Here is a 25,161-nt window from a genome sequence, read left to right as displayed (position 1 = left end):
GGTTCCTGCCCCCCTCCCCCCCATCTTCCCAGTGTGACAACCCTGCCCCCTTTCCCTGTCTGGGGTCGGGGAGGCCATAGCAACCCTTTGTGGAATAGAGATGGTTGAAATAGACTGCAAACTTACCCAGGTTTACCTGACAGCAAGTACTACTTGAAATGAGCGATGTATTATGTCTTACGTGTCTTACAATATACATATACATTAATAGGATATATATTGTAATAAATTCCCCAAACGTTTGTTTTTGGTGATGGAGAACACTGCCTTTTCCTACTTGGGTTATTCCCCATTCTGGGGAGACTTCAGAGTCATAACCCGATCTGCATGTAGAACTATTATGGTTTCAGATGACCCTTTTCAAGGACACGCGTCTTTGCTGCGCTGATTCTGGAGGAAAAATACTTACGTGGGGCAGTCCTCATGCGGTCGCTCTACAGAGAGGAATTTTGGAAATTGCAGCCTTGAGCAACCAGCAACATTTCCGGCCTCTGTCCCACGTGGCGTGCAGGATGAACTGGCCGGGGGGGATCTCTCTCTGCAGCAGCCCTCCCGCCACACACCGTGCAGTCACAGAGGCAAGAGGCACTCAGAATCCTGCTGGAGTCTTTACACAGTCTGGTGTACTTTATTGGCACCAAAAATATTCAAACTACAACATGGCATCTTAAACGTGGCTATGCTTTGTGCATTTTTCTTAATAATAGTTTCCTTAATAAATTCAGGACAACGTCAGGCACTCACCCTAGTGTTTTAACTCCCATTTTCCTCAGGTGTGACAGGTTCTTCTCCCAAAGCCATTGCTGGTTTTAATGCTTAACTTTGCCCCTACTTTCTCTCCCTCTGTCCAGTGTGGAAAACTCCTTTGACGATATCTTATCTCCAGTAAGAAGGCCTGCTCTTGCAGGGTTTTAATAACTTTTTCATCCTTCCATGCAAATTGAGTCAGAACACATGCTATGATTACGTTATCATTCCCAGCTTCATTTCTAGTCTAGCTCTGACCGAAAAGTAACAGATTTGCTTGCTCATGGACACTCCATACCTTCCCAATCATCAGCACAGTCCCCCAAGTCACCAAACCCTGGCCATGCAACAGAGTTCCTCAGGAAAACAGTTTCTCAAAAAAACCATTTGCCTCTTTTGCCAGTTCCCACGGCTGCAGCCAGGTCAAGAATGTAATTTTTTTTCCTACACAAGCTCGGAATGGCCCTTTCAAGCTCTGGGTTTCAATCCAGCCTGTTCCTTGACAGATAGCAGCAGCTCCAAATAGACTCAAGCCAACTTTTAGGATACAGCGTCTTCATTTACATTTCAACATATTTGACAAAGGCAGGTTTCCCCACACACAGTCCATTTCCCCCCTCCTCTGATTTCCAGAAGAAAATGCTTGGAGGGTTAAAAATCTCTAGGACAACTCGTGGATGCGTCAGTCCAAGTCTCCTACTACCAAAAAGGGCACCTGCAGAAGAATAGGAGAGTTTGACATTAGCATGGATTCAAACGTCTCCCCAACTTATTCTGTCTTCTTACCGTCCAAGTGCCAAAAGTTGGAGGTGTCCAGAGGTGTTTCTGGATCCCGACAAATATGAAACATTCAGTTTCAAGGCTAGGTAAAAACTCACCATCCAATGTAGCACTGGCAGAGATTCTCATGGGAGGTGGCCTGTTTGATCAGCAGCTCTACTTGCGTGGGGACGTCCAGCGTGTCATCGTGGGAGAAGTCTCGCCCTTTGCAAGGAGAGAAAGAACAGAGGCTGATGAGCTCACCAGACCACAACTGCAAGGGGGAAGTGTGCGCTCTCTTCCAACAGCCCCACACGAAAAAGGACTAGGTAGGCATCGCTCCAGACAAGACTTGAGAAGAAACAGAGAATCTATATCACAGATTTGTTTTTAAAGAGCAGAATTCTTCTTTATTGTTTAGATGTTGTTTGTAGGAGGTGCGCATTTCACTTAAAAAACAACAACATGCACTTAGATGCACCTAGATGTGGAATGTCAGAAGGCCCTAAGATTCTGTGCTAGGGACCATCTGTGTGTGTCCTGCAAACCAACATCAGCTTGAAGGGAGAAGCACCTGTCTAGACGCTTCACAGTTTGCTTGGGAAAAGTCTGAGAACCAGAAGAAAAGCAACAAGCAGCTGGAAATTTGGTTACATTTCAGAGTTCAGGACACAGTTAATAATGAAGAGGTTAAAAAAAGGACAACGACGAGCTTAGGAAAAGACCCTTTTTTGTTTAGCATTTTGTGAAAAGTGCACATGTACCTGTGAGTTTATCACGGACCCTGTTGATAATCTGTATGGCCTTTTTATTCAAGGCTTCTGGCTTCACGAGGCCATCCCCTACTGGAAGGCAGAAACAGGGATACGGGTTAGTTCTGTATTTTGTTGATAGCTCCTCTCCTAGACAGCTGTGCTTGGTGGGAGAGGGGCCAAGCCTCTTAAAGAGTACGTCATAAACAGAGAAGGGCATTCTGGGCTTGGGGCTCCTTCAGTCTGAGAACAGGCTGGCTTTGGGCCTCTTGTCTCCTTCTGGGCTTCCTAGAAGTAAAGGCCACCCACTGTGGGAGAAAGGGGGCTGGGTCACACCCACTTTCTCACTCTCACACAAGCACTCTCCTCACTGCAATCCCAGTCCACGTGGGCCCTATGATCCCTGAAGTAGCCTCTTCTGTGGCTAAAAGGGGTCCCTCTTCTTTCTCCTCCCGGGTGGAAACAATCGGGAGGATGCAACCCCCCACCCTCTGCCCACCCCGGGACGCTCTTCTCCGGGGAAAATTGCAGTCACTTCCATGCTTACTGAAGGAATGGATGGATTCAGGCACGGTGGTCCCAGCTTTCTTATGGGCCGTTTCACCCAGGTCCACGCTGTCCAGCATTTCTAATGAGGGAAGAGAAAATTCAGGTCAGACACAAGCATGGTCCCTGGGAACTAAGGATCTTGTTGCAAGAGGCTTCTGTGCTATTGCTTGTAAGGTACGTGAGCTGGTTGTAGGGTGTGAGCATTTATTATGCCTCCCATAGAGCAAGACGGAAAACAGTAGCACTAATGCAACATTTCCATTCCTCTGCTAACCAGAGAGGTCTCCAAGGCCAATATCTAGTCATTGGGGCTTAGGGGCAGGGGAGTGGTCTTAAGGTGGCAGTGATAGGCCCCACAGGGGCAGACCCCGTGGAAGAAGAGCCATCAGATTGTGCTCTCATCTCCCTACACTGGTGAAGTGCAGTTTGTGTAACTTTCTGGGTGGTGGAGCGTTCAGTGCCCAGTTCTGGAAACAAAAATGCCATTTTATTGGACTCCACTGATTTCCTTCCTGTCACCTGCTATCCTGTTTTTTTCTGGAGTAAGTGGGAAAAATAAGATTTTACTAGACGCAAACAAAGAGTACCATAAAGGGAACCACCAAAGGCAGCGGTTGGTCCACACTCACCTACTGACTGGCCAGCAGAATAGGAGTCTGTCCGTGTACGTGATCGCTTGTTGCCTTTTGTGTTTGCTGCAAAAATACAGTTGTGGTCACTTTGAAAGCCTCTGAAAGCCTTCTATTGTCAACCTTGGTTCTCCCAAACAGTGCTCACGGCTGAATGCCTGTGCTTCCTGATACTCTTCTTTTTAAACAAAAGGTTTAAAAACTCAATTTAATCTTGGACTTGTGCATATCTACGGGGAAATTATGTCTCTTCTGTGAGTGTGCCTGATGCTATTAAAAGCTCTGGGTCATTATTTTGGCTTCAGTCTAGACGGGCAGGGGAACACCTGAATTTTTAAAGGGGTTTCTCCTCTTTGCAGCCACCCCGGGAGACTCTCCTGGCTGGCCAAGCACTTCACAGACTCCAATCTGGAAGAAATATCCTGTGGATAAGGTGAGTGCTTTTCCCCTTCAACCTGCTTCCATGGCGAGTATCGTTTGAAAAAGCTAATATGGGGGATGCTAACATGGATCACTGCTGGAAGGGAACTATAAAACAGAAGAGGAGGAACTTCCAGCCCCAACTGCAGCCTTTATCTACAATGCTGATGCTTAATTATTGGAGAGAGAGAGAGAGAGAGAGAGATGCTGCAGAGACCTTTATCTATAATGTGCTGCTGCTAAAACAAAGGAATACATTGACAGCTATGAGTGTATTCTTGTCTTCATCTTCACAAATATTCTAAATTAACACCAACGCTTTCCCCACATAAAAGCAGATGCTGGGCAGGCAAGTGGAGATGAGTATCCGGAGTTAACTTCCAGTTGATTTTGTATCTATATGTCCGACTCCATAAACACATTCAAGCCCTTCCTGTTGCCTTCTTGGCTCCAATGAGTCCAAGTCACTCTCTGACGTTGCTGCCCGGTGGCCTAGCAGCCTAGGAAAATGCAATCCCAGAGCAAGCCCTCTGCCGCTGCTCTTTGGACGGTCCCACTTACTGTCCATCAGCCTCCAGTTCAGCAAGGGATCGTACACAAAGGCTTCCAGCACGGCCATGACGCTGTCTTTGTGCTCCCGCAGGACTTCCATCACAGTGTGGCAGGTGATTCTGTAATTGCCATCTAGGCCAGTCACCTGTGGAGAGTTGGGGAAGCATTGCAGTTCTTACACGGGAGTATCCCCCCAAAGGCATTGCAAATCAGTCCAAATGTTATGCTTAGGAAGCCAAGCCAAGTTTGACTCAATCTGAAAAACAGCAGTTGTTTGGGGTTTCAAAGAAACACAGAACTGGGTTTTCAAATAACTCCTTTTAGACAGACCCATGAAAGTGCAAGGGGGGCAGGGAATGCAGGGAGGGAAGGTCAGAGCTGCTGCGGACAAGAGGCTCCGATGTCAACTGCAGGGGAAAGGAAGCCCTTTCTGCTTAGGGACAGCCGTTGCTCACTTCCACTTACCTCCATGGCATTGGTCAACATCCTCGTCAGCCTAAAGGGAATCTTCTCAGGGAACTTCTCCCTGGTCATCGCAACCTGCAAAGGAAGGCAGGAGAGCTGATTAGAATGGAGATGCTGACGGTGCAGATATTCCCTTGCTGAGAAGAGGATGCTGAACTAGTTAGGAAGACTTTCCCTCTGGATGAATCTAGTTTTCTTGCTAAGAAAGAATCCGGGCAAAGTACCTCAAAGCAGTCCCCAAAGTCGATGTGCAGAATCTTGCCGCTCAGTCTGTCAAGCATCAGGTTGGACGGGTGCCTGGGGGAAGTACAGGACAGTAACTGACGTGCCGCTGGCTTACAGAATTCATCCATTTTCCTTGGGGGGGGGGATGCCCTTCCCCCCGAAATCTGACTTGCAAGGCAGTTTACACTAGCATAATAAAAATTTCTGGTGGATAGCCATGTTGGTCTGCAGTAGAAGGACAAGACTGGCATCTTGTCGCAGCTTAAAGACTAACAAAGAACTCCAGGGAATGAGTTTTTGAGAATTGAAGCTCCCTTTGACAGACACCTGAAGAAGGGCGTTTTGACTCTCAAAAGCTTATTCCCTGGAAATCTTGCTAGAATAATTAAAGTATGCAGAATGCATACAGAGAAGGAAGGAAAGAAGACAGAAAATTACTAAAACACAAAAGCAAAAACCTTGGTCAACCAAACCAAATAGCTTTCCAATATATAAATAAACGCAGCATCGATCAATCACACATGGGGTTAATCTATGTGAAGCAAGGATGTGTGGAGACCTCTGCATTAGGCCCAGACTGTATGGCTTCCTTGTCCCTCCTAGGTTCTAGGGCTGATTTTCATATTCTGGTGCTTTTGAGGGCAAACGAGTCACGTGTCACTTGCCTGTCACCAAGACCCAAGATGTAACCAACCATGGACATCACTGCTAGGGAGCGAGTGTAATTTGTTCTCCTGTCGAACCACACCTAAAAAACAAACAGATCATGAGCCATTTGCAGACCCAAGTGAATTCTGTCCACCAGAGAAGGGACTGCAAAAAAGAGGAATGTTAAAGAAAAAACCAGCAGTGGTTAAATTTATAATCGGTAAAAGACACCAGAGATATTTTAAATCAATGTGAAATTCAATCACAACTCTTCCACCCTCACCCCATGCTGACCAAGAGTGAGTCTCCTGCTGATGAACATTCTGCATTCCTCATTCCCCGTGTGCTATACTTTCACGATGACTCCCTTTCCCCTCCTCTGGCAATAAGAATGCTGGTGAACATTCCATGACATAACCATATCTCAGCCAATCAGTAAAAGGGCTTCATGGGACAACAGCTATTTTGCAACTAGTAAAAAGATAGGCTTTGATGGAGAGAGGAAAAACTACAGAATTCCCCTTTTCCTACAAGCTGCAAGTGCATAATGTAGCCTCTTGCTTCCTATGTATTTTAAAATTGAAACCCTTTATATTTCTCACACAGGCCTAGTTCTGGGGAAGTGGCACGTCGCCTTGTTTGGCAACACACACATTTGGTGCATACTGAGTTTTCATACAAGGCAGATTTCAATATTTGCACAAGCTCTACCTCAGAGCTGGGGCTCTTCAGCCACAGCAGCTTGGCTAAATCGTCTCCGGCAGTGTTGTTCACGGCGTGTTCAAACACTTCCACCTTCTGCATCAGCGTGAGGTGGTCGTAGTCTGGGGCCATCTGCAAAAGAAGAGAAACACTCAGTGACTCTCGTGCTCCTCCGAGAGGCACGATTCTGACAGGGAGGTGATGCAGCTCCGGGAGCCATGCCCAACCTTCCCCCCCTCCCTGTTGCTGTGGCCTCACCCTGAGCATGATGCGGTGTTCAATGTTGAGCAGTATCTTCTTCTTCTCCCTGTAGTCTCGGATGAGCGCGTGCAGAGTGTCACAGTGAGGCACCCAGCCGATAAGGCCAGAGTTTGTAGAGAGTGGAATGACTGCATACCGCTGAATGCTGGAACAACCCAGATCAGGAAATTAAATTCAAGCCTCTGGGTTCTGAGTCCCAGTCATGCCCGTTCATCCATCCACCAGTTCAGTCGCAGAGAAGGACACTTAACAAAGCCACCAAAGTCCACATTCTTGCTCACCTAGGGTGCACAGCAATTATACGCAGGTAACTAAAAAAAAAAAAATAGCAAACTGGCTGGGCTTGGGGCTATACCTTCTGCCAGAAGCCAGAGGTTTCTGGCCCATCCTTACTGACAACACACTCACTCCACACCATGGGAGACTGGACTTGCTTTAAAGACCTGAGGTTTTTGCGGAGGGACGTTGGGTCGTTTGCAAGCAGAGTATTCACGAGGCCAAAGAGCTGCATTACTCTTTCATCCTGACGCAGGTCTTCGTGACCCTTCAGAAGGAACACAAACTCGTGCCCGTTGCTTCCTGTGTGGGGAGAGGAAGTGTGATGTTAAGACAACAATTCAACTGGTGAACGTCAGGAGGGCTGAGCTTACTTCAGGGGGCACAGAACAGTTGAGACGGAATTAAAGGGAGAAAAAGGAGATGGGAGGAAAAAAATGAGTCTACTCAAGTCCCCGAAGGCTTATGGACTCATGGAAGAAGAGATTTTGGGGGTGGACTTCCAAATTGTTGAGCCTGTGGACACCTTTGGGATTCTGACATGCTGCGGTGGTGCAGCCGTAAAATAGCTGCTGCAGTTTACCTTCATCCATCCAGTGGAGATGCTTGTGCTGTGATGGTGATTGCTCCCAAAGCAACTTGTTTAGCAATCTGCACAGCCAATCAAATCTCCAGTGGCCAATCAGAAGTCTGGCTGGGCCTGGCCCTGCCCACTTTCTAGAAACCCTCAGCAAGCACCAAAAAAGGTGTCGGGAGGCACGCAAGACTGAGAAAGCACGAATGGCCCCAAACCACCCAGTAAGCTTCAGAGCAGCATGGCCAAGTCTGCTGTTGTTTTTCGCCCACGGATTTTCTTACCCATTAAAGTTAGCTTCCTCGGCCTCTGCTTGGAAGTGATCACCTGCAGTGACGGTGCAATGGACTGAATGCGGATGATCTGCTGGTTGGGGTCGTACGTCCCTGGGACGGCCAGTTCCAAATCCCGGCACATCAGGAGCTTGGGGGAAACGTACTGGAGCTCCAAGGAGGTCAGCTGCCGGCAAGGAAAGCACTTTCAGCACAAGGCTTTGGAGACCGCCACACCTGCCTGGCAGGTGTGCGTGTGGGGGGGGAATATAAACTGGGTCTCGCCCCTCACCTGAGGTAGCTGCTTAGATATGCGCCTGAAGACGTGGTAATACAGGTCCCAGGCTTGGGTGAGGTCCTTGACGTTTCCCGATTTCATGTACTTCCGGCACCACTCCTGGGCCTCCATCAGGTCTCTGCCATACGCCTGAGAGGGAAAAAAGAAAGAGACCCTTTCATAAGTCTGCCCGAATGCCGTATCCTGCCTCCGAAAACCCAGCAGATCTTTTCTCTCAGCCCCAAATTCCTGGCTTCCCTTCTTTAAATCTCCATTGCTACATGCCCACAGCTACAGCTTCGTTAACTCCTACTTCTCTGGAATCAGATGTGGGTGAGAGGAACGGGAACATCTGGCAAGCTCTGTAAACCCTGCCTCCTCTCTCCTCCGTCTTGGGATAAACACTTAGATAGGCCAGTGGTTTCGCGGCTGTGCCCTGTGGAGCCCCCCGGGGAATCAGAAATCAGAAACGGCGGAGGAGTTCCTCCGAAAGGCCAGTGCTCCCATGCAACGTGTGCTCCTCCTCTCGCGAGGGACGCTGAACAGACCAGCCTGGTGCTACAGAGAAATAGCTTGAACAGCCTGTCTCATCTTCCAGACTCCTCTGCAAATGGGCGGGTGGGCAACACTCACCGTCTGAGGAACGCAGCAAAGCCAAGGGGGTAGCTGTAACACAGTGTGGGGGGGGGGGGGTTCCTTGGTGCCCAGAAGCAGGCTACTTCTAATCTCAGGACCCCGTTCCTAATGGGATCTCTTGTTTCCCTTTTGCACACAATGAGCCCCAGCGAGGATCTGCCCCTTTGACAAGGCAGCAAGTAAAGGCCATTTCCGCTCGTTCGTACCTGATTGAAAGAGGTCTCCTTGAGAGTCTGTGGCCCTCGCTCCATCATGGCGTGGAGCGGCTCCAGCACTTCAAACATCCCCTTCACGTTCCTCTCCCCGAAATAGAGTCGGGAGGCCTCTTCCAGCCCTTCGTGCCACATCTCGTGCCAGAGGATGGCCACGCGGATCAGCTCTTCGCTCACCTGGAGGTGATGGGAGACAGGAGCCCCTTCCTTCTGTCACTGATCCAACTGGCCCGGGACAGCCTCCTCCAGCCACAGCATCAGAGCTGGACACACATGCACAGCCTCTCAAGCATGGCCTCTTCCACAGAGCTCCAATTTGCCTTGGCATTAATCTGTACAGAGTGAGCTGTGTATCCCCGTAGAAATAGCTACAGAATGATTCCACGGAGAAACACAGGTGGGATACTTTAAATTACAAATCCAACTTTTCAGGAAAGATCCATGAACTGGAATAACCAAAAATTCAGTACCCTGCATACAGATCTTTCTTAGCGGTGGGACTTCCCCACCCTGATTTTCAGTCCTGGTGTAATGCTTTTGATGCGAGTTACTCCACAGGAATAATCCTAATTTCAGGTGGGCAGCTGTATTGATCTGCCACAGAAGAGCAAGATTTAAGTCCAAGAGCACCTAAAGACCTACAAGACCCTGGAAATCTTGTTGGTCTCTAAGTGCTGCTGGACTCAACGCCTAATCTTCACCTGTGGTGCAAAAGGGAGGTTCAGTTTAGGCCTTGTCCAATCTCTGGTGTTGTCAAGGTTCTACACCATCCCTGAATGGCCACTAGAGGGCGCCCCAGGTGCCTCTTCAGCAGAGTCATCATACAATGAGGTGATGCTTTTCCAAAATGAAATGGCCAAGATGCATGTGAGAGGGGTATTGTGAGAGGAGTCTGCCTGCTGTGTTTCTGCATGAGTCCACGCACCTTTCTGGAAGGGGGTTAATTCTGCTGTGTCATTAAATTGGGAGGCACTCAACAGCCCAGTCACGCCTGATACAAAGACATGCCAGAATTTTCCTGCTCTCAGCAGAGGTCAACTACAAGGAGATCACACCAGAGTGTAAATCATGCAGGGAATCAACAGAGAGCTCTCTCTGCAAATGAGATCTTGGGTTCCTGGGAACTTCTGATCATTTAGCTGATTTATTCCTTGCAGCCCTCTCATGTGCCCCAGCAGACCGTTGGGGAATAACTAAGTTAGGTGAGAGTCGAATAATGAACTTTTGTGCCAGAACTGTAGCAGTGAACACAGGGCTAGAAGTTCAACACTGACTAGTTATCAGAATCAAAATACAGGGCCTGGGGAGGGAGAAGGAAGGGTTTGAAGCTCTGGTTTTTCACACAAAAAAGTCCACTGGCTATGGCCCCAGCCAGCCTCCGAGAAATGTTATGGCACACACAGAGATGCCTACAAAACACTCCAATTAAGCAGAAGCAGGGCTATAATTATAACTGTCTAAGGAGTACAAATGGAAGAGGGTGTCTATTGAAGCAAAATTCATAACAATTACAGCTGGCTAGTGAACTGCGAAGCTGGGATTCAATAAAACAATGCAGCTGCTGTTGGATCTTTGATATCCAGAAAGGTGGAACTTTAAAGTATTTCTGTGCCATGCATTGCTATGCACAGGAGTGAAATGCACACACTTCTATGGGGATACACATCTACTTACCATCATGGCTTGCTGGACCAGCGTGTTGCTATGTTCACACATATTCTTCAAAATTTTGTTGGCAGCATTGTGACGGGCTGTGGTAGTAGACTTTGAAGCTACGGTCAGCGGATATATCAAAGCCTAGGGTAGACGAGAGAAAGTACAGTGATCTATAAATGCCATTTGTTTGCAAGTTTGCAACCAGAGCAGGGTTGGGAGGGGGGAAGCTCACCTGCGGGTGGTACCTGCCGATATCTGTGAGAAGCTGGTAAATAAGTCGACCCACCAAAGGACGAGGAGTATCGATTCTAGCAATGAGCTGAGGGATCACCTGGTTTTAGAAAGGGACAGGAGGGAAAAAAACCACAAGCCTGGTCATTAATCCTTGCTAGTCTAACAAAGTGTACAACTCTCAAATCACAGCTAAAGACCCCAAGTTACAAACACAGCGATGGAATCTTAAGTGGATGCAAGAGAGCTGCTAACTCATTTTTCCACTCTTTGGTACAAGACAGGAACATTCCTTTAACCACACTTTGTTTAATTTTTCCACTACAGAACCCACTTAAACGAATTCTTTACCTGTAACCAGGTGTCTATCTGGATGGCCTTGACCCCTTCGACGAGAGCTTCGTTCACTTCTGGCCAGTGTCCGTAGTCAAACCATAAAGTGAGAACTCTGACAACAGAAAGGTGTACAGGGATTTTCAAAATAAGTAGGACAACGTTGGGGGTGGAGGAAACGTTTAATAATAAAAAAGCACGACAAGTCACTACAATTGCACAATCAGCATCACTTGCCGGGCTCAGCGAAACACAGGAAAGCCCCCACCCCCTGGCACCTGACGCTTATTGACAAAATGCAACAGTTCAGTTCTCAGCTGGTCACCTGAGCGTATCCTGCAAGTTATTGCCTCTGGACAAGGAGATGGACCGGAAGAAGCCCTGGACCGCAGGAACAGTGTACAGCAGGAGGGTCTTGGACAAGTCCTTTTGGGGAGAAACACTCAACATCAACCTCCGCAGAAACAAGAACCAAGCATTTCATTTTCAGGGGAGCAAAAGACTGGAGGAACACCTGCCTTGCTATGCCTGCAAAGCCACCTGAAAGGGGCCTCAGCCACGAGGACATGAATAAAGGCAGGCTGGGGCCTACCTCGGTCACCTTCTTTTGCACGGGGGATGGGACGGGGCTGTTCTCCGCGCTTTCTGCCTCGCTCTCGCTGTTGCTGCCCTCCGTGTTGGCGCTGGTGACGCTGGCCCCGCTGGCGTGGCGCAGCTTCTTCTTCTCATCCCGGGCTTGGTTCTGGTGCTTGTAGTGAAGCACCGCCTCGAAATTCATCACTGCCCAGGCGTGCCAAGCCTGCCGGAGGGAAATGACCACCATGAGTGTCATGAAAATGAGGACTCCTGGGCCAGTGCAGTGGTGGGTGCTATGGAGGAGCACAGCTCTCCCTTGGGGGCTGGCCTGATTCAACAGAATAGTGAGACATACGTTTCCTAAAACAGGTACAAATAGGAGAGCTGGACATGAACTCATCAAGACAAGACACACAGAACATCTTCCGGTACGATTCTCAAGGTATGAACTTTTGAGAGTAGATAACTGATGAAGATATCTGACAAAGTGATCTTTGACTCTTCAAAGCCCTATCAGTTGGCCTCTGAGGTCCTACTGGACTTGACCCTAACAGAGACATGGCAGTCTGGAACATGGAGCTCTTAACACGTTGATTCTCCAGTCAAGAGAGAGGTGCTGAAGGCAGCCTGTCAGACTGGGTTTGGATCATACTTCTCCGAGGAGCTGTTACAGAAGAACAGCGTTGTCTCATCCCAGGGTCTGTGGGGCTCGTTCCTTCTCCCTGCTCACCTTGTACCAGTTGCGGTCATGTTCGGTGGAGGCGCTGTAATACTGCAGGACCTTGGGGATGGTGCTCTCGTTGATGCCCTGGAGGCTCAGCTGCCATTCGCCCAGTTTCAGGAAGCATCTGACGGCAGAGAGGAAAGAAGTGAAAACCTAAGCAACAACAGCTCAGTTACCAAGGAGAATTCTCTGCCAGGGATGCTTTCGCTGGGGCTATTCCGCTGCCACTGTATGACCAGACGTCTCGGTTTGGGGCTTGTCTGGTCAGGGCGCCGGCGTTGCCCGCAGGGTGCGGCGTGCCGCGAAGGGAGGTACTGACCGTGCCATGAGTTTGTGGAGCTCCTGCCTGTGCTGCTGTTCTTCGTTTGTGATGGCATGCTGTGCCTGCTGCTGCATCGTCTGAACAAAATGCTGCATGTGCTGGAATGCTTCGATCTGCAACAGGAATGGGGGGTTGGAAATGCTGATAGGAAGCATCGATAGCCAAGGAGCTTTGCCAAGGTTCTAAGGCAGGGGTAGTCAAACTGCGGCCCTCCAGATGGCCATGGACTACAATTCCCAGGAGGCCCTGCCAGCATTCGCTGGCAGGGGCTCCTGGGAATTGTAGTCCATGGACATCTGGAGGGCCGCAGTTTGACTACCCCTGTTTTAAGGGGACAGTGACCTTGATCCTCTTCCCACCTCCGCTCCCCAGCCCTTCCCAAACACAGGCCTAGATCACCAGCTCCTGCTAACAAATCTGTGAGGCACACTCTGGGTTTCAGCTCAACTGGTAAAGACGTCCACTTGTGGGCTATGCAAATCATTTCAAAAGGGCTCCCCGCAAGCTCAGTGGTAAGACGCATGGTTTGCAAGCATGAGGCCCCAGCTGACCTAACCATGTGGAGTTGTAAAAATTACCGAGACGCTGCTCTGATTTCTGTGTTGCATTCTGATCCTCCATCTGCACAGGGGCTGGAACTCTGCAATGCCCCTAATATGCCCCATTCTGATGTTATGTCTGTGGTTAGTGTCACAGCACCACCGGGGAGACCTGGTTTCAAATGTTGCCACTCAACCATGAGGCTTCCAGGGTGACTCTGGGGCTAGTCATTATGTCTAAGTCCTACCTCGCAGGGTTGTGGGAAGGATAAGGCAGAGAAGGGGAGAATTGGCAAGTTGCCTGGAGCTCCTTGGAGGAAAGGCGGGACAAAAATGAACAAGAAGGGCATTAAAAAAAATCAGTGCCTCTGTTTGGGCAAGGTGTATCACTGTTCTAAGTATCCGAAATATATTTTCCAAGCAAACAAAGACACAAATCCGCGATTACTTCTGTTGTTGAAATATTATCCTTCTCATGTATTTTGTGCACCAGGATATTGTATCACATGCACTGTGGTAAAAAGTGCTATTCAAAATGCAGAAAGAGCTCTTGGCTCTTTCGGCTTTTGAGCAGATGCTCTGCTGGGACTAGGGAGAAGGACGGCTTCAGCCCCACAGCTGGCAAGATCTGAGGGGAGGGGGGCTGAAGGAAGGCAGTGATGTGGCAGCACATGCAGAAGTAGAGACTTTAAGCACACATCCTGAGGAAGAGAGAAGCAGGCCAGTCTGAGATTTAGCGGATTTGATTATGTAAATTCTCCTCATGCTGGAGTGCCAGGCAGACTTGGCCCTGGGCCCTGTGAAGCCAAACTATTTGGCCAGGGCCTTTTCCAGCTGTTTGTCAGCTGGATTTTTTTTTTGTCTGCAAAAAGGTATTTTGTCTGCAAAATGTTTTGCCAGCTACGCAACATGCCTGCTAGTTTCCTAATTGACCATCAATATATCAGGAACCGACACACGAGGGTAGACACATACCAGCTCACCCCCAAATTGGGGGCAGGGGTGTGTGTGTAGAAAACTGCAGGACAGAGAGGAAACTGGGGGGAGTGGCTGGGCAAGGGAGGGTCTGCCTTCCCTTCATCCTGGCTGGGCAGGAGCTATAAGACACCGAGCAATCAGTTGTGGGGGTGGGGAAAGAGATTTCTGGCATTCTTCACAACGGTTACCTGGCGGACACTTTTCCACATGTGTTTCATGTAGGCGTAGGTCACCTGAGGATGAACAGTTGGCAGCGGGTGATCCAGCTGCCGGGATGGGTCCACTCCCAAGAGCAACACGAGGGTCTTGTGGGCCAGCGCCTTGAGTGAGCAAACCGGAGAGGACAGGTTAACGCAGCAAACGCTTCCAACTCTTTAGGCATGAGTGATGGAGAACAGAAAAGGAGCCTGCCGGATCAGACCAAAGGCCCACCTAGCCCAGTATTCTGTTTGCACAGTGGCCAACCAGCTGGCAGCAGCACTGCAATGGCCTCATCTGCCCATGCCCTGCTCTGACTCTATAGAGTCCTATCACCTGATAAACACTTAACAATATATAGCATTAATTGACTCCCACCCACTCAGGAAGCCCTTCCAAGGCCTTCACGAAACCCTGGTTGAGCAGCCTGCTTTAGAGACTGGGGCCCTTACTGGAATGAGTTCTAAGGCAGGGGTAGTCAACCTGTGGTCCTCCAGATGTTCATGGACCCCTAACTCCCATGAGCCCCTGCCAGCAAACACTGGCAGAGGCTCATGGGAATTGTAGTCCATGGACATCTGGAGGACCACAGGTTGACTACCCTTGTCAACAGGCAGGCAAACATTTGCTTTCCAATGACGCAAGGGAGAAGGGAAGGCCACATTCCTCTCACATTCTAACACTTTTATTATTGTCCTTGCTGAGACATCTTCTTGCTTTTTCATCTCTCAGAGACCCTGAGTCACTGCACAGAAGCTGTCCAGGAAGAGGCCCGGTTCCAGGAGAAAGCAGAGCTTGCACTGGAGGGAGTCTGCTTGTGCGTTCACATGCACAAAAAAACTGTCGACTTCCAAGAGAGGCCTGTTCCTACAATAATTCATCTAGGCCAGGGGCTTTGAACAAGAGCCATTTCCGGAGCTTACAAGGATGTTCACCCCCCCCCCTTTTGGAGGTCAATGCTTGTTGTACAGCCAATGATGAGTGAGAATTGCTTGTAAGTCAACAAGCTCTTTGAAGCAATAAATATTATTAACTGCGGAGGCAGAATGATGGGGCAAAGCAGCTGTTGCAGCATGAGAGCCTTCGTCGTAATGCATCAGCTGACTGAACTGCTCATATTTGCTATTCCACAATGTGGCCCCAGTCCTATAATTCTGGTGTTCAGCAGATATGACCCCTGGGCCCAGCCCCGGATGACAGGGTGTCTGTCACTGACACTGGCCTCAGCTAGCAAAATCCGGTCCCTCCGGGGCACCTACCAGCCTCCCGCTCTTGCCGCACAAACTGGCATACTTCAGCCACGTCCTCATGTCCTCATGGGGGCTGACAACAAGGGACCGAACCATCAGGATCCTCTGCCAGTCCTCAACAATCCGCTGGCAGCCCTGGGAAAACGGAAGAACAAACAAGCCTTGGAATCCAACGTCCCTGCGGGCCTGACTCAAAGGAAGAGGCGAGGCATCAGATTTAAAACAAGCAGAAGACGACGCAGCAGAGCAACTATTGCTGAAGTATGTTGTACGAGAGCCACCGTGGTGTAGTAAGGAGACAGCCTGAAATGCAAACTTTTTTCCAGCTCTTTTTTGTGTGTATCGCGTGAATCTGTCCATGCTATGGGGCAGACAGGAAAAGAGAGGAATGAGGAGAAAAAAGCTCCCCTGTTTTGCAGTGAGGACAGAACAGGGAGTGCTGTGCCTCAAACAAGCTGCTACTGCTTTGGCTAATGCTGAATGAAGCTTGGTTTTCCTAAATCGTAATCTCACTGTTTTATTTATTTTTTTAAATGTGTGCTCATACACGGATGCACACACACACACACACACACTCTCTCTGTCCCCCATTTGCACACCACTGAATTGGGACCGTGAAGAGAAGTCACTGGGCAAAAAGCTGGCTCAGTTCTCCAGCTTTAATGACATTTGTTGATGGAAAAAAGGAGGCGGAAGGGAAAGGATGAATGGTCAAAGCTTCTGTAACAGGAACAGATTTTAAAAATGAAGCAATAACTTCTGTGTTCACCTAAATCTCTTTCAAAACAACTAGGCAGGGGTATGACGGCATTTCCAAAAAGAACTTTGCACTATTCTTGGTTTTGACCCTGACCAGTGCCAGCAAAAGGTACCAAAACAAGAAGGGGAAAAAGGGGAGGGGGGAGCGGCGTGCCCTCTGTCTGTCTCTCACTGTCACTTGTGCTCACACACACCTTCTTATAGTGTTCTCCTGTTCCCTCTGCCCAGAGCTAGTGATTCGGCTGACAATGGGTGTGTTGTTGGCTGGCAAACGACATCAGCAGACTGGTCTGCTTCGTCCCCAGCGCTGCTGCCTGCCACAATCCACCCACAGAGCAGACCGAGGCAGAGCTTGGGCTGAATTCAGGGAATTCGTTCACTATACTGAATCTTGCAGGGGCAGGAGGGGAAAACAGAGGCTTACTGCTGTGGATGAGAGAATGGCAAGTCCGCTTTGCGGGTACAAAGCTAAGGGAAGACGGTCTTCAGTAATCCCACAAATGCGGAGAACTCTGAGTGGAACCTAACTTCTAGCTCAGAAATGTGGGTTCCCCCGCCACCTGCTTTTCACTATTCTGAAAGGCAAGTTCCTAGCCCTTGTGGCTGTGACAACATAGATGATAACATGCAAAAAAGAACATCTTCACAGCACAAGAATCAGAGGTGCATCTTGTATCTCTTCCTGGAGTAGCTGATCTCTCCCCTCTACAAATGGGTCATCCCGTTTTATCTGTACAACAGCTACGTGAAGTAGGTCTGACAGAAGGCCATTGGCCCAAACTCATCCGGTCAGCTTTACCCCGAATTGGGATTTGAACCTGGGCATGCCTGGGCAGAGTCCAACTCTCTAACCCAGGGGTAGTCAAACTGCGGCCCTCCAGATGTCCATGGACTACAATTCCCAGGAGCCCCTGCCAGCATTCGCTGGCAGGGGCTCATGGGAATTGTAGTCCATGGACATCTGGAGGGCCGCAGTTTGACTACCCTTGCTCTAACCACTTCACCATCCTGGGACTCTAACCCATTGCTCCTTGTCTCCCATGAGAATGTCTACCGAGGACGGGCAGCTCAAGATCCTGGCTTGCATTCAGGCCAAGAGCAGAAGCATCAGGTTAGGGTGTTAGAGTACAGCTCGCGAGAGACAGATTCTCATCCCCATTTTGGCCACGATGCTCAGAGGGGGATCTGGAGCTGGCCTCTCTCTCAGAAAGGCAAGAGGGAGAGAAAGGACAGAGACCTGAACTGATGGTCTTCCTGGAGGAATAAAGAGAGCAGAATGCCGAAATTATCCCAGGTGCTCCAGGCTTCTGGCTTCTTCCTTCGAATTCAGCAGGAAACCTAGGGCTCCCTGATGTTTGAATAAAAATTCCGCCAAGCGGTCCAGTGGGCCTTTTACAATTATTGGTAGGATGACGCTTATAAAATGTACAAGAACGCCATGTACTGCTCCTGCCTGCCTGCCTCCCTCCCCACCCCCACCCCCTTCCTCAGGCCCATAAACAGTTGCATCTGCAGACCTCATCCGCCCTGTCGCTCTCGGCCTTTCCTCTCCGGCGGAATGTTCCCTGAGACTTTCCAGACAGGAATGTGATATTGGAGGCAAAAAGCTTTGTCACAGCTTCCCGGACAGGGGGTGGGGCCAAGTCCTTGGCAGAGACAGGTAAACAGTTCTCGGACAGCAAGGATGCCCAGGCAGCAGGAAGGAGAGAGATGAGATGTGGAGATGCTGCGGGCACAACCAGCCGCTGGCTACGAAGCCAGACTATTCACAGGAGACAGAAGGAAGTGGGCAGCGGAGGTCCAGGAGGACTTCTCAGTGGAAGGAGGCATTCTGGCACGGCACGGAAAAGCTGCTCATGGAAGTGGATGAGTACACAGGACTGTGGGTAAAGGCCCTGGAGGTCATGGGTGCGAGCTCAGAAGAAGCAGGGCACAGTAACTTCTGCCCTTCCCTCTGAGGTTCTTTGCTCTGCTTGCCTTCGGGGATAAATGCTCAGGCTAGAATGCAGATAGCAAGTGTTTGGAGTGTTTCAGTCCTCCAAGATTGCCTGTACATCTGGGGGCACCATGTGCACATACATCTGCACACATCGAGAGTTCTGTGCAACCCCATTCCCAGTTCCATTCACCACAAAGGCAGCTGCCGAAATAATCCATGTATGCAATTAGCAGTGAAAACTGTGCAGTTCCTCATCACATGCACATTGTGAGCACTGCCTAGCTCTTAAGCAAGGTCCGGTCAGACTGCTGAGCCACAGGTAGAACACGCTCTGCTGTGAAGTGAAATCCAGCGGCACCTTTAAGACGAGCCAAGTATGTTCCAGCATCAGCTTTCATGAATCTCAGCTTAGTTGGTCGGATGCACGGGAGCAAAGAATTATACAAACAGCTTATCTTCCCTCAAGCACAGAAAATTACACCTTAAGAACGAAAGAAGCTGCTAACTTTGTGCCCGGTGGGCTCCCTGGAGGCACCCAGCTGGTGGAAGCCAGGTGTGGGAGGAGCAGGATCCTGAGAACAATTCAGCAAACACCTTCTAGCATTGCCTAGCTGCGTGTTCCCTACTTGCATTTCTAATGAAATTCTAAATTAGCCGTTCGTTCTGTTCTCAGGAGGCTTCTGTTAGGGGGCTGCGACTGTAAATGTAGATCTGTCCCAATGAAAGGCAAGGTACGGCGTGAAAACGTTTCTGGACAACTTTGGATAGGCTGCTGACTCTCAGCCTCACTTTAGCATCACTGCTGAACAAAACAGGTGCTCACAGGAAGAGCAAGGGAGAAGCTACTGAGTCCAAAAGTCTCTGCTTTCTATAAAACACTGACATGCCTCCCCCAGTTGTAGCTGAGGCAGGTTTGCAGTGGCCATGCTGGTTTTACTTCAGCAAGGTTTATTCTTCCGTAGGTTAATAAAGCTTTCCAACAATTTACTTGGCACAGACTGACTCCCACACAGATCTCTTTTAAAAGGGTGTTGCACTGGTTTCCCTTTACCCATCGGATAAAAAAGCTGGTTTTGGTTGCATATTTTTTGTAGAAAGATTTAAAATGTCGTATTTACTGAGCAAGAGATTGTCTGTGAGCTTTTCATTGGCCATTTGTCACTTAGCCCTAGGAGCTAATCTCTTGCTTCCTCCACCCACTCAAAAAGAATTGGGCAGGATCCGAATGTGAACAATAACAACAACAATAAACAAACTGGGAAAACTGGAACTCTGTTTGCTTTCTCTGCCTGACAACTGCATCGGCCATGCAGACAGGGCACGTCCTGCAATCTTACCTGCAGTCTCTCCCACCAAATCTGGCGGATGATCTCACGTCGTTCCGGTACAAGTTTATACTGGATGACTTCTTCCAACTCCGACAGCATCTGGCAGGATACCATTGCCTAAAGGAAACAGGCAATCACATTCCATCCCAATCACCCTTCCGAACGGCAGGTCAGCGCTCAGGGCCACGGCAGGAGGGGGCTGCACTTACCCCGTACGCACGGCTGTAGCTCTCTCCTGCCATAGCTGTCAGCTCAGCATCTAAGAGGTCTCGGGCTTTATCGATGCACTGATGGGGAAAGGGCAAAAGAGGCCACTAAGAATTCTTGCCCTCAAAGGTTGCGTAACCTCATGCTTCACTCATCAAACCCTATTTTTTTGTTCTCCTCTCAGTACTACCAAGAAATTCCTCAGCTCCACTTGCTGGAAGAGAGGAGAGGCTTCTGTACATCAAAGAATGCCTCATGCTTCATCCCTCTGTCTTCCAAGTTTTTATCCCGCCCTCTGGCCAACCACTGCACCCAATGACCTGGTTAGAGCCAGGTTAGATGAACTGCCTCTGAACATGGAGGTTCAGAGAACACAGATACGAAAAGACATCGGGAATAGCCATGGCAATTCAAGAGGAAACTTCAACCTGTGGCTGGAAGAAGGCGGGCAAACTGAAGAGGAACTTCCCACCCAGCTGCTGAAGGCAACGGAATATGTTTCAGGACAGAAAGGTGCTAACATTTACCTGCTGGGCCAAGGAAAAGAGGTCCTGATGTAACGCCAACACAGCCCGATAGAAGGCACCGTCATGGGTGTCTCTTGGGATCATGCAGGTGTATTCCTCCATGCTGTCCCACTGACCTGTGGGGACAGATGCAGTCAGAGTAGGGAAGGGCCCGATGGAGCAGCCAAATCTAGCCTAGCTCCTACTTTAACAGAGGATTTTGACAGAAGAGCTCCTTTCTCTCTTTACACATTTTGTAAAATGGTAGCAACAGTAATACATTTGCTCAGTGTGGTTATAAGCCAGACATTCACTGGGGTGGGGGGGGGATTGGGGGGGTTACCTAAGCCCCAAGCAGCAGCTGCCGCCATCCGAGCCATTTTGGCCTGGGTTTCATCATTCACCAACGTCCATTTCTCACAGCACTGCTGGTGGAGCTGACCCCTAGGAAGAAAACACAACGGAGGAAACTGGATGAAAATGTTGGGGGGGGGGGGGAGGAAAATAAGCATTTGTGGTGATTTGATCATCCTATGTCGCCATTCAGCTCTGGGTGGGGATTCTATAGTTCTGAACCTGTGAAGGAACTGGAGCTCAGAAATCTTTGTGGCCATTTCCCCCTTGAAATTTCTTTGGTTGAGATAGAACGGCCTGTTTTAGATCAGCAAATTTAAAATGTTCCCCCCAGCGGAATTTCAACAGGCGGACCACTCGTTTTCAATAGGACTGTGGAGCAAGACTTTGGCTGTAATCGTTGGCCAAGACCTGGGCAAAAGGCTCTTTAAGCCCCCAACCCTACTAGCAGCAGGGCCCCCCTGCCACTGCCTGCTCATTATGCTCCCTTAACAACTTGATTTTCTGGCTTTATCACAGCCTTACATTGAGAGCTCACAGATTTTAAACATGGCATTAGGTGCTCAGAGAAGCCCTGTAAGGAAGACCCCCCCCCAACCCCAGGAGGGCACACTGAAAGTGAAAGCTGCTTATTCACTGGCTGATCTCTGCCAAAGGGCTCTTCTTCCTCCCTCCCTCCCTTCTTCAAAGCAAAAAGGTAGGGAAATGTAGGATGAACTCTGGCACCATGAGTGGCCTTTCTTCAATTTCTGTGTTGTTGCTTGGTTTGTTTGCTACCTCAGTAACCTCAACCAACAAGCATTCTGCTCACCCCAAAATGCAGCCGACACAGGTTCACACGAGGACCCATCAAAACGGAGGCTCAATGACAAGAGACTTTTTGCAATTTGGGCATGGCTTGCTAGGATTTGCTGGGCCCTCTGGCAAGAGACGGCATGCTGCATTCCACAGGGCTTGTCTTCTCCGATTTGTCTTCAGGAAGCTGAGCCACCTCCTCCACCCCCACCCCCCCACGCACCAAATGGGCACACTTAAAACACCAGCAGGGCTTTAGCCGAGTGAGTCTGCAAAGTGCACACCCACCCACACTTTCTTTGCCTTTTGCACGACCCACTTGACAAGTCCCTCAGCAAGATGTATCTGGCTCCCACAAGAGATGGGGTCAGGGGGATTTTAAATATGCCCCCAAATAATTACACCTTGCACTCCAGCAGAAGTTTTCAGTGTTAAAGCAGTTACCGAAGACAAGTGGAACAAACTCGATAATCATTACCAAAACGGTACAGGACAAAGCAGCAGCAATTAAAATTAATAAAATAATGATTAAAGAACAGGGTTGGGAGGCATGTGGGATGAAGCCAAGCAGACACGGGGCTGGTCAAGAGACCCTCTCAGAATTCTGCCCCCTCCCCTGTTTTCATGCACACTGCCTTGAGAATCACGCACACTGACAAGTGGGAAAGGTGTGTGCAATTACTGCATTTTAAAAACAGCAACGGCGCAGCATTCTGGGTGGAAGAGGGTAGCTTGAAAGACCCAAGGCCCCGGCCTCCTCTTACCATTCCCCCAGTGCTTCCAAGCAACGCATGCGCCCCAGCATCAGCTCTGGGTCATCCTTGTTCGTGTCCATCTTTTTGTCATAGGACACCAGAGCATCTTCCCACTCATGCAGTTTCTCATACCAGGTTGCCTGGATTTCCTGTGTGGGCAGGGAAAGAGAGAACGTCAGTTTTAATGCAGGGCGGGAGAAGTGCCCAAGAGACAGAAAGCTCCCCAAAAGACATAGTGCCTCACATTCATGATGCCCTTGGCTCTATTAATGGTATTCCTGGGGAAGGGGAAGAGGTGGACGAATAAGACTGAATGTCAAAAAGAGGACAAAAGAGTCTGACTTGACATTCTGCATTTGAAAAATCCAGGCCATTTACTTTTTCTTACGGAAAAGGGCATTTATGCTATTAACAAATTTCGAATCATGCATCAGTATCACTGCACATTATAAAATTGAAGTTGCATGCAGCCAACTCACTCCCCTACCTGATTGGCCCTCCCTGGGGGTGTGCCCCCAATAGGGAGAGCACTCTGCCAATGAAGACCAATCAGTTCAAACTGCACTCTGCCAATGAGGGCCACTCAGCTCAAATTGCATGCAGACAACTGACTCCCTACCTGATGTCTTTGACCAGGGTTAATACTGAGAGAAGCAGGCGTCTGTGCCAAGGGACATGGAGATGCCTCTTAAGCTGCTTTCAACTCACTTGAAAACTGTTCCTAGCTCCAACCTAGCTCAGTATTTTTGCAGATATGTGTGCAGATGTGGAACACGGGTGCGGAGGTTAGCAGGTGGCAGCATGCATAAGCTCCTGACAGACGCGAGATATGAATGGGAGACTTGCTGGTTCACAATGCTCTGTCTCCATCCTAAATAGAGCTACATCCTTCTAAAACTGCTGTAGCCAATGGGCACAGCAGGGCATAACTCTGTTTAGGATTGCATTTCATCAGTTTGCTAGACTAGTTATTCTCTGTGAATTCCTACTGGGAAAAAAGATCTTTTTCTTCTTTTTGGAATTTTGTGCTTCAGGCCACGGTGACCTCGCATGGCAAAGAACACTGCATGCTAATTAGGCTCAGTGTGAAAAAAGACAGTGGGAGACCACTGCTGGGAGAATGGCAGAGCCTCCCCCTCTCTGCCGGCCCCCCAGCAGCTCCAGATCCTGAGTCACATCAGCACACTTAAACAAAAGCAGCAGGGAGGGAAGTTGGGAAAGACAAAGCTAATGGCCAAGCCTGAAGTCATGTGGCTTGCTTGAAGCCGGGATAGAATGCAGCCGAGGAAGACCCTTGAAGCCTTATAATGGCCGCAGCCCCCTCCTCTTCAAAGGGTACTTTTTAGAAAGAGCCAACCGAGGATGGGTTTCCAGCTGGCAATTTTTATCTCCAACCAACTTGCTTCAAGGTATTAATAAAAACAATAAAAAGGCACTTGGAATCCTGTTAGCTTTCCCGCTCCCCCACCCCTCAATGTGGGCTCCAGGCCCATGTTCTCTGCTGCTCAGCTCTTGGCAGCCCTCGCTAATAAGGAGGCCAAGCGGTGGATTTCTTGATGGCCTGCAGGCCGGATAAAGCTACACGCAGCACCAGTGCCCTCCACGTGAGACGTTACAGCTCCGGCCTGGAAACAGCCCCCACCAGGGCTCTGCAGGCAGGCTGCTTCGAAGCCCATTCGAGACGGAGCTTGGTGGGTCCTACTCAGGTTCATCAAATAAAGCAAGGGTAGTCAACCTGTGGTCCTCCAGATGTTCATGGACTACAATTTGCTGGCAGGGGCTCATGGGAATTGTAGTCCATGAACATCTGGAGGACCACAGGTTGACTACCCCTGAAATAAAGAGAGACAGGGATTCTGTCAACAGCTGTGACGGGACATGGACCCTCGTACCGCAAGGGCAGCCAAATTGCAAAGGAAGTGCTGTGTGTCGGTTGCCGCTTGGCTTGAGTCCAGTAGCACATTAGGGAGCCCGTAAGACTTACAGGGGTCAATGTTCCCTTTGTCAGATAGGAGCAAAGGAGTGTAGACTCTAGCAACCTTTCTAGAGCACTTGGAAGATCCTGAAAGTCTTGTGGGTCCCCCAAGGTGCTGCTGGGCTCGAGTTCCACTGCTGACCAACATGGCTCCCCTCTGAAACTATCATCCCATAAGGACACCAACTCCACAACTATACGAGAAGAGTTGCATAAGAAAACAAAACAGAGCCTAAAAGCCCCATCGCATGGTTCATCCATCAATGGGTTCATTCCCAATGCATAGTACAGCCTGGGGAAGTGGTTTTCAAGGTGTCGCAAAACTGTCTTTGCTCTAATAGGCCAACAGAACTATCATTCAGGAATCACTTACCTGGAACTAGCCATTCAGGGCTGTGGAGTGGGATGAGATGCTGGCTTTGGAGATTTAGGTTCCAATCCAAAACTGACCCATGAAATTGACTGGATAAGCCATTATCTCTTAGCCTAACCCTACTGATGTTGGGTGAAATTTTAACCTTTAACGCTCTTCAATGACTTGGTTCCAAGCAAGCTGAAGGCCCACCCCTTTGGCCCCGTCTAGTACCCGAAGCCAGTTGGTGGGGTCTGGCAGAAAGGCCTGTTGTTGTTCCTATCAGGCAAAGAAACCCTTTCTGATTATGAACCCATCCTCTATTTTGGGGCGAAGGGAGAGCACAACTGCTAGGAAATATGTCTTAAATTCAGATCTTTCAGAAAGGGCTGTGCAACCAAAGAGACAAATCACAGAATCAGAGTTGG

The 25,161-nt window shown here is 49.3% G+C and overlaps 1 protein-coding gene across 5 annotated transcripts in view; it reads right to left on the bottom strand.

Annotated features, from left to right (window-relative positions):
* Positions 1–608: 608 nt before the first annotated feature.
* The window catches only part of MTOR (mechanistic target of rapamycin kinase), a 68,378-nt gene continuing 43,825 nt past the window's right edge, over positions 609–25,161 (bottom strand). For 4 of the 5 annotated variants that reach the window (XM_077312689.1, XM_077312691.1, XM_077312692.1 and 1 more), the window contains 29 exons: positions 22,416–22,555; positions 20,846–20,946; positions 20,524–20,639; positions 19,999–20,076; positions 19,799–19,906; positions 15,773–15,898; positions 14,504–14,635; positions 12,796–12,911; positions 12,483–12,600; positions 11,769–11,975; positions 11,502–11,602; positions 11,195–11,291; positions 10,845–10,943; positions 10,631–10,753; positions 8,951–9,133; positions 8,124–8,258; positions 7,844–8,018; positions 7,153–7,288; positions 6,707–6,854; positions 6,458–6,580; positions 5,764–5,846; positions 5,098–5,170; positions 4,874–4,948; positions 4,418–4,553; positions 3,437–3,502; positions 2,806–2,886; positions 2,271–2,351; positions 1,626–1,731; positions 609–1,462 (listed from right to left, as the gene is read on the bottom strand). In XM_077312689.1, the coding sequence (XP_077168804.1) occupies positions 1,447–1,462; positions 1,626–1,731; positions 2,271–2,351; positions 2,806–2,886; positions 3,437–3,502; positions 4,418–4,553; positions 4,874–4,948; positions 5,098–5,170; positions 5,764–5,846; positions 6,458–6,580; positions 6,707–6,854; positions 7,153–7,288; positions 7,844–8,018; positions 8,124–8,258; positions 8,951–9,133; positions 10,631–10,753; positions 10,845–10,943; positions 11,195–11,291; positions 11,502–11,602; positions 11,769–11,975; positions 12,483–12,600; positions 12,796–12,911; positions 14,504–14,635; positions 15,773–15,898; positions 19,799–19,906; positions 19,999–20,076; positions 20,524–20,639; positions 20,846–20,946; positions 22,416–22,555 (3,279 nt within the window). In that variant the 3' untranslated portion in view covers positions 609–1,446. The remainder of the gene's footprint in view (positions 1,463–1,625; positions 1,732–2,270; positions 2,352–2,805; positions 2,887–3,436; positions 3,503–4,417; positions 4,554–4,873; positions 4,949–5,097; positions 5,171–5,763; positions 5,847–6,457; positions 6,581–6,706; positions 6,855–7,152; positions 7,289–7,843; positions 8,019–8,123; positions 8,259–8,950; positions 9,134–10,630; positions 10,754–10,844; positions 10,944–11,194; positions 11,292–11,501; positions 11,603–11,768; positions 11,976–12,482; positions 12,601–12,795; positions 12,912–14,503; positions 14,636–15,772; positions 15,899–19,798; positions 19,907–19,998; positions 20,077–20,523; positions 20,640–20,845; positions 20,947–22,415; positions 22,556–25,161) is intronic. The other variant, XM_077312690.1, reaches the window with a different exon arrangement.

This window comes from Paroedura picta, chromosome 15, assembly GCF_049243985.1.
Source record: "Paroedura picta isolate Pp20150507F chromosome 15, Ppicta_v3.0, whole genome shotgun sequence".
NCBI classification, from domain to species: domain Eukaryota; kingdom Metazoa; phylum Chordata; class Lepidosauria; order Squamata; family Gekkonidae; genus Paroedura; species Paroedura picta.
Note: the sequence above shows the minus strand (reverse complement) of the source record. Positions and strands in the feature narration are given on the sequence as shown.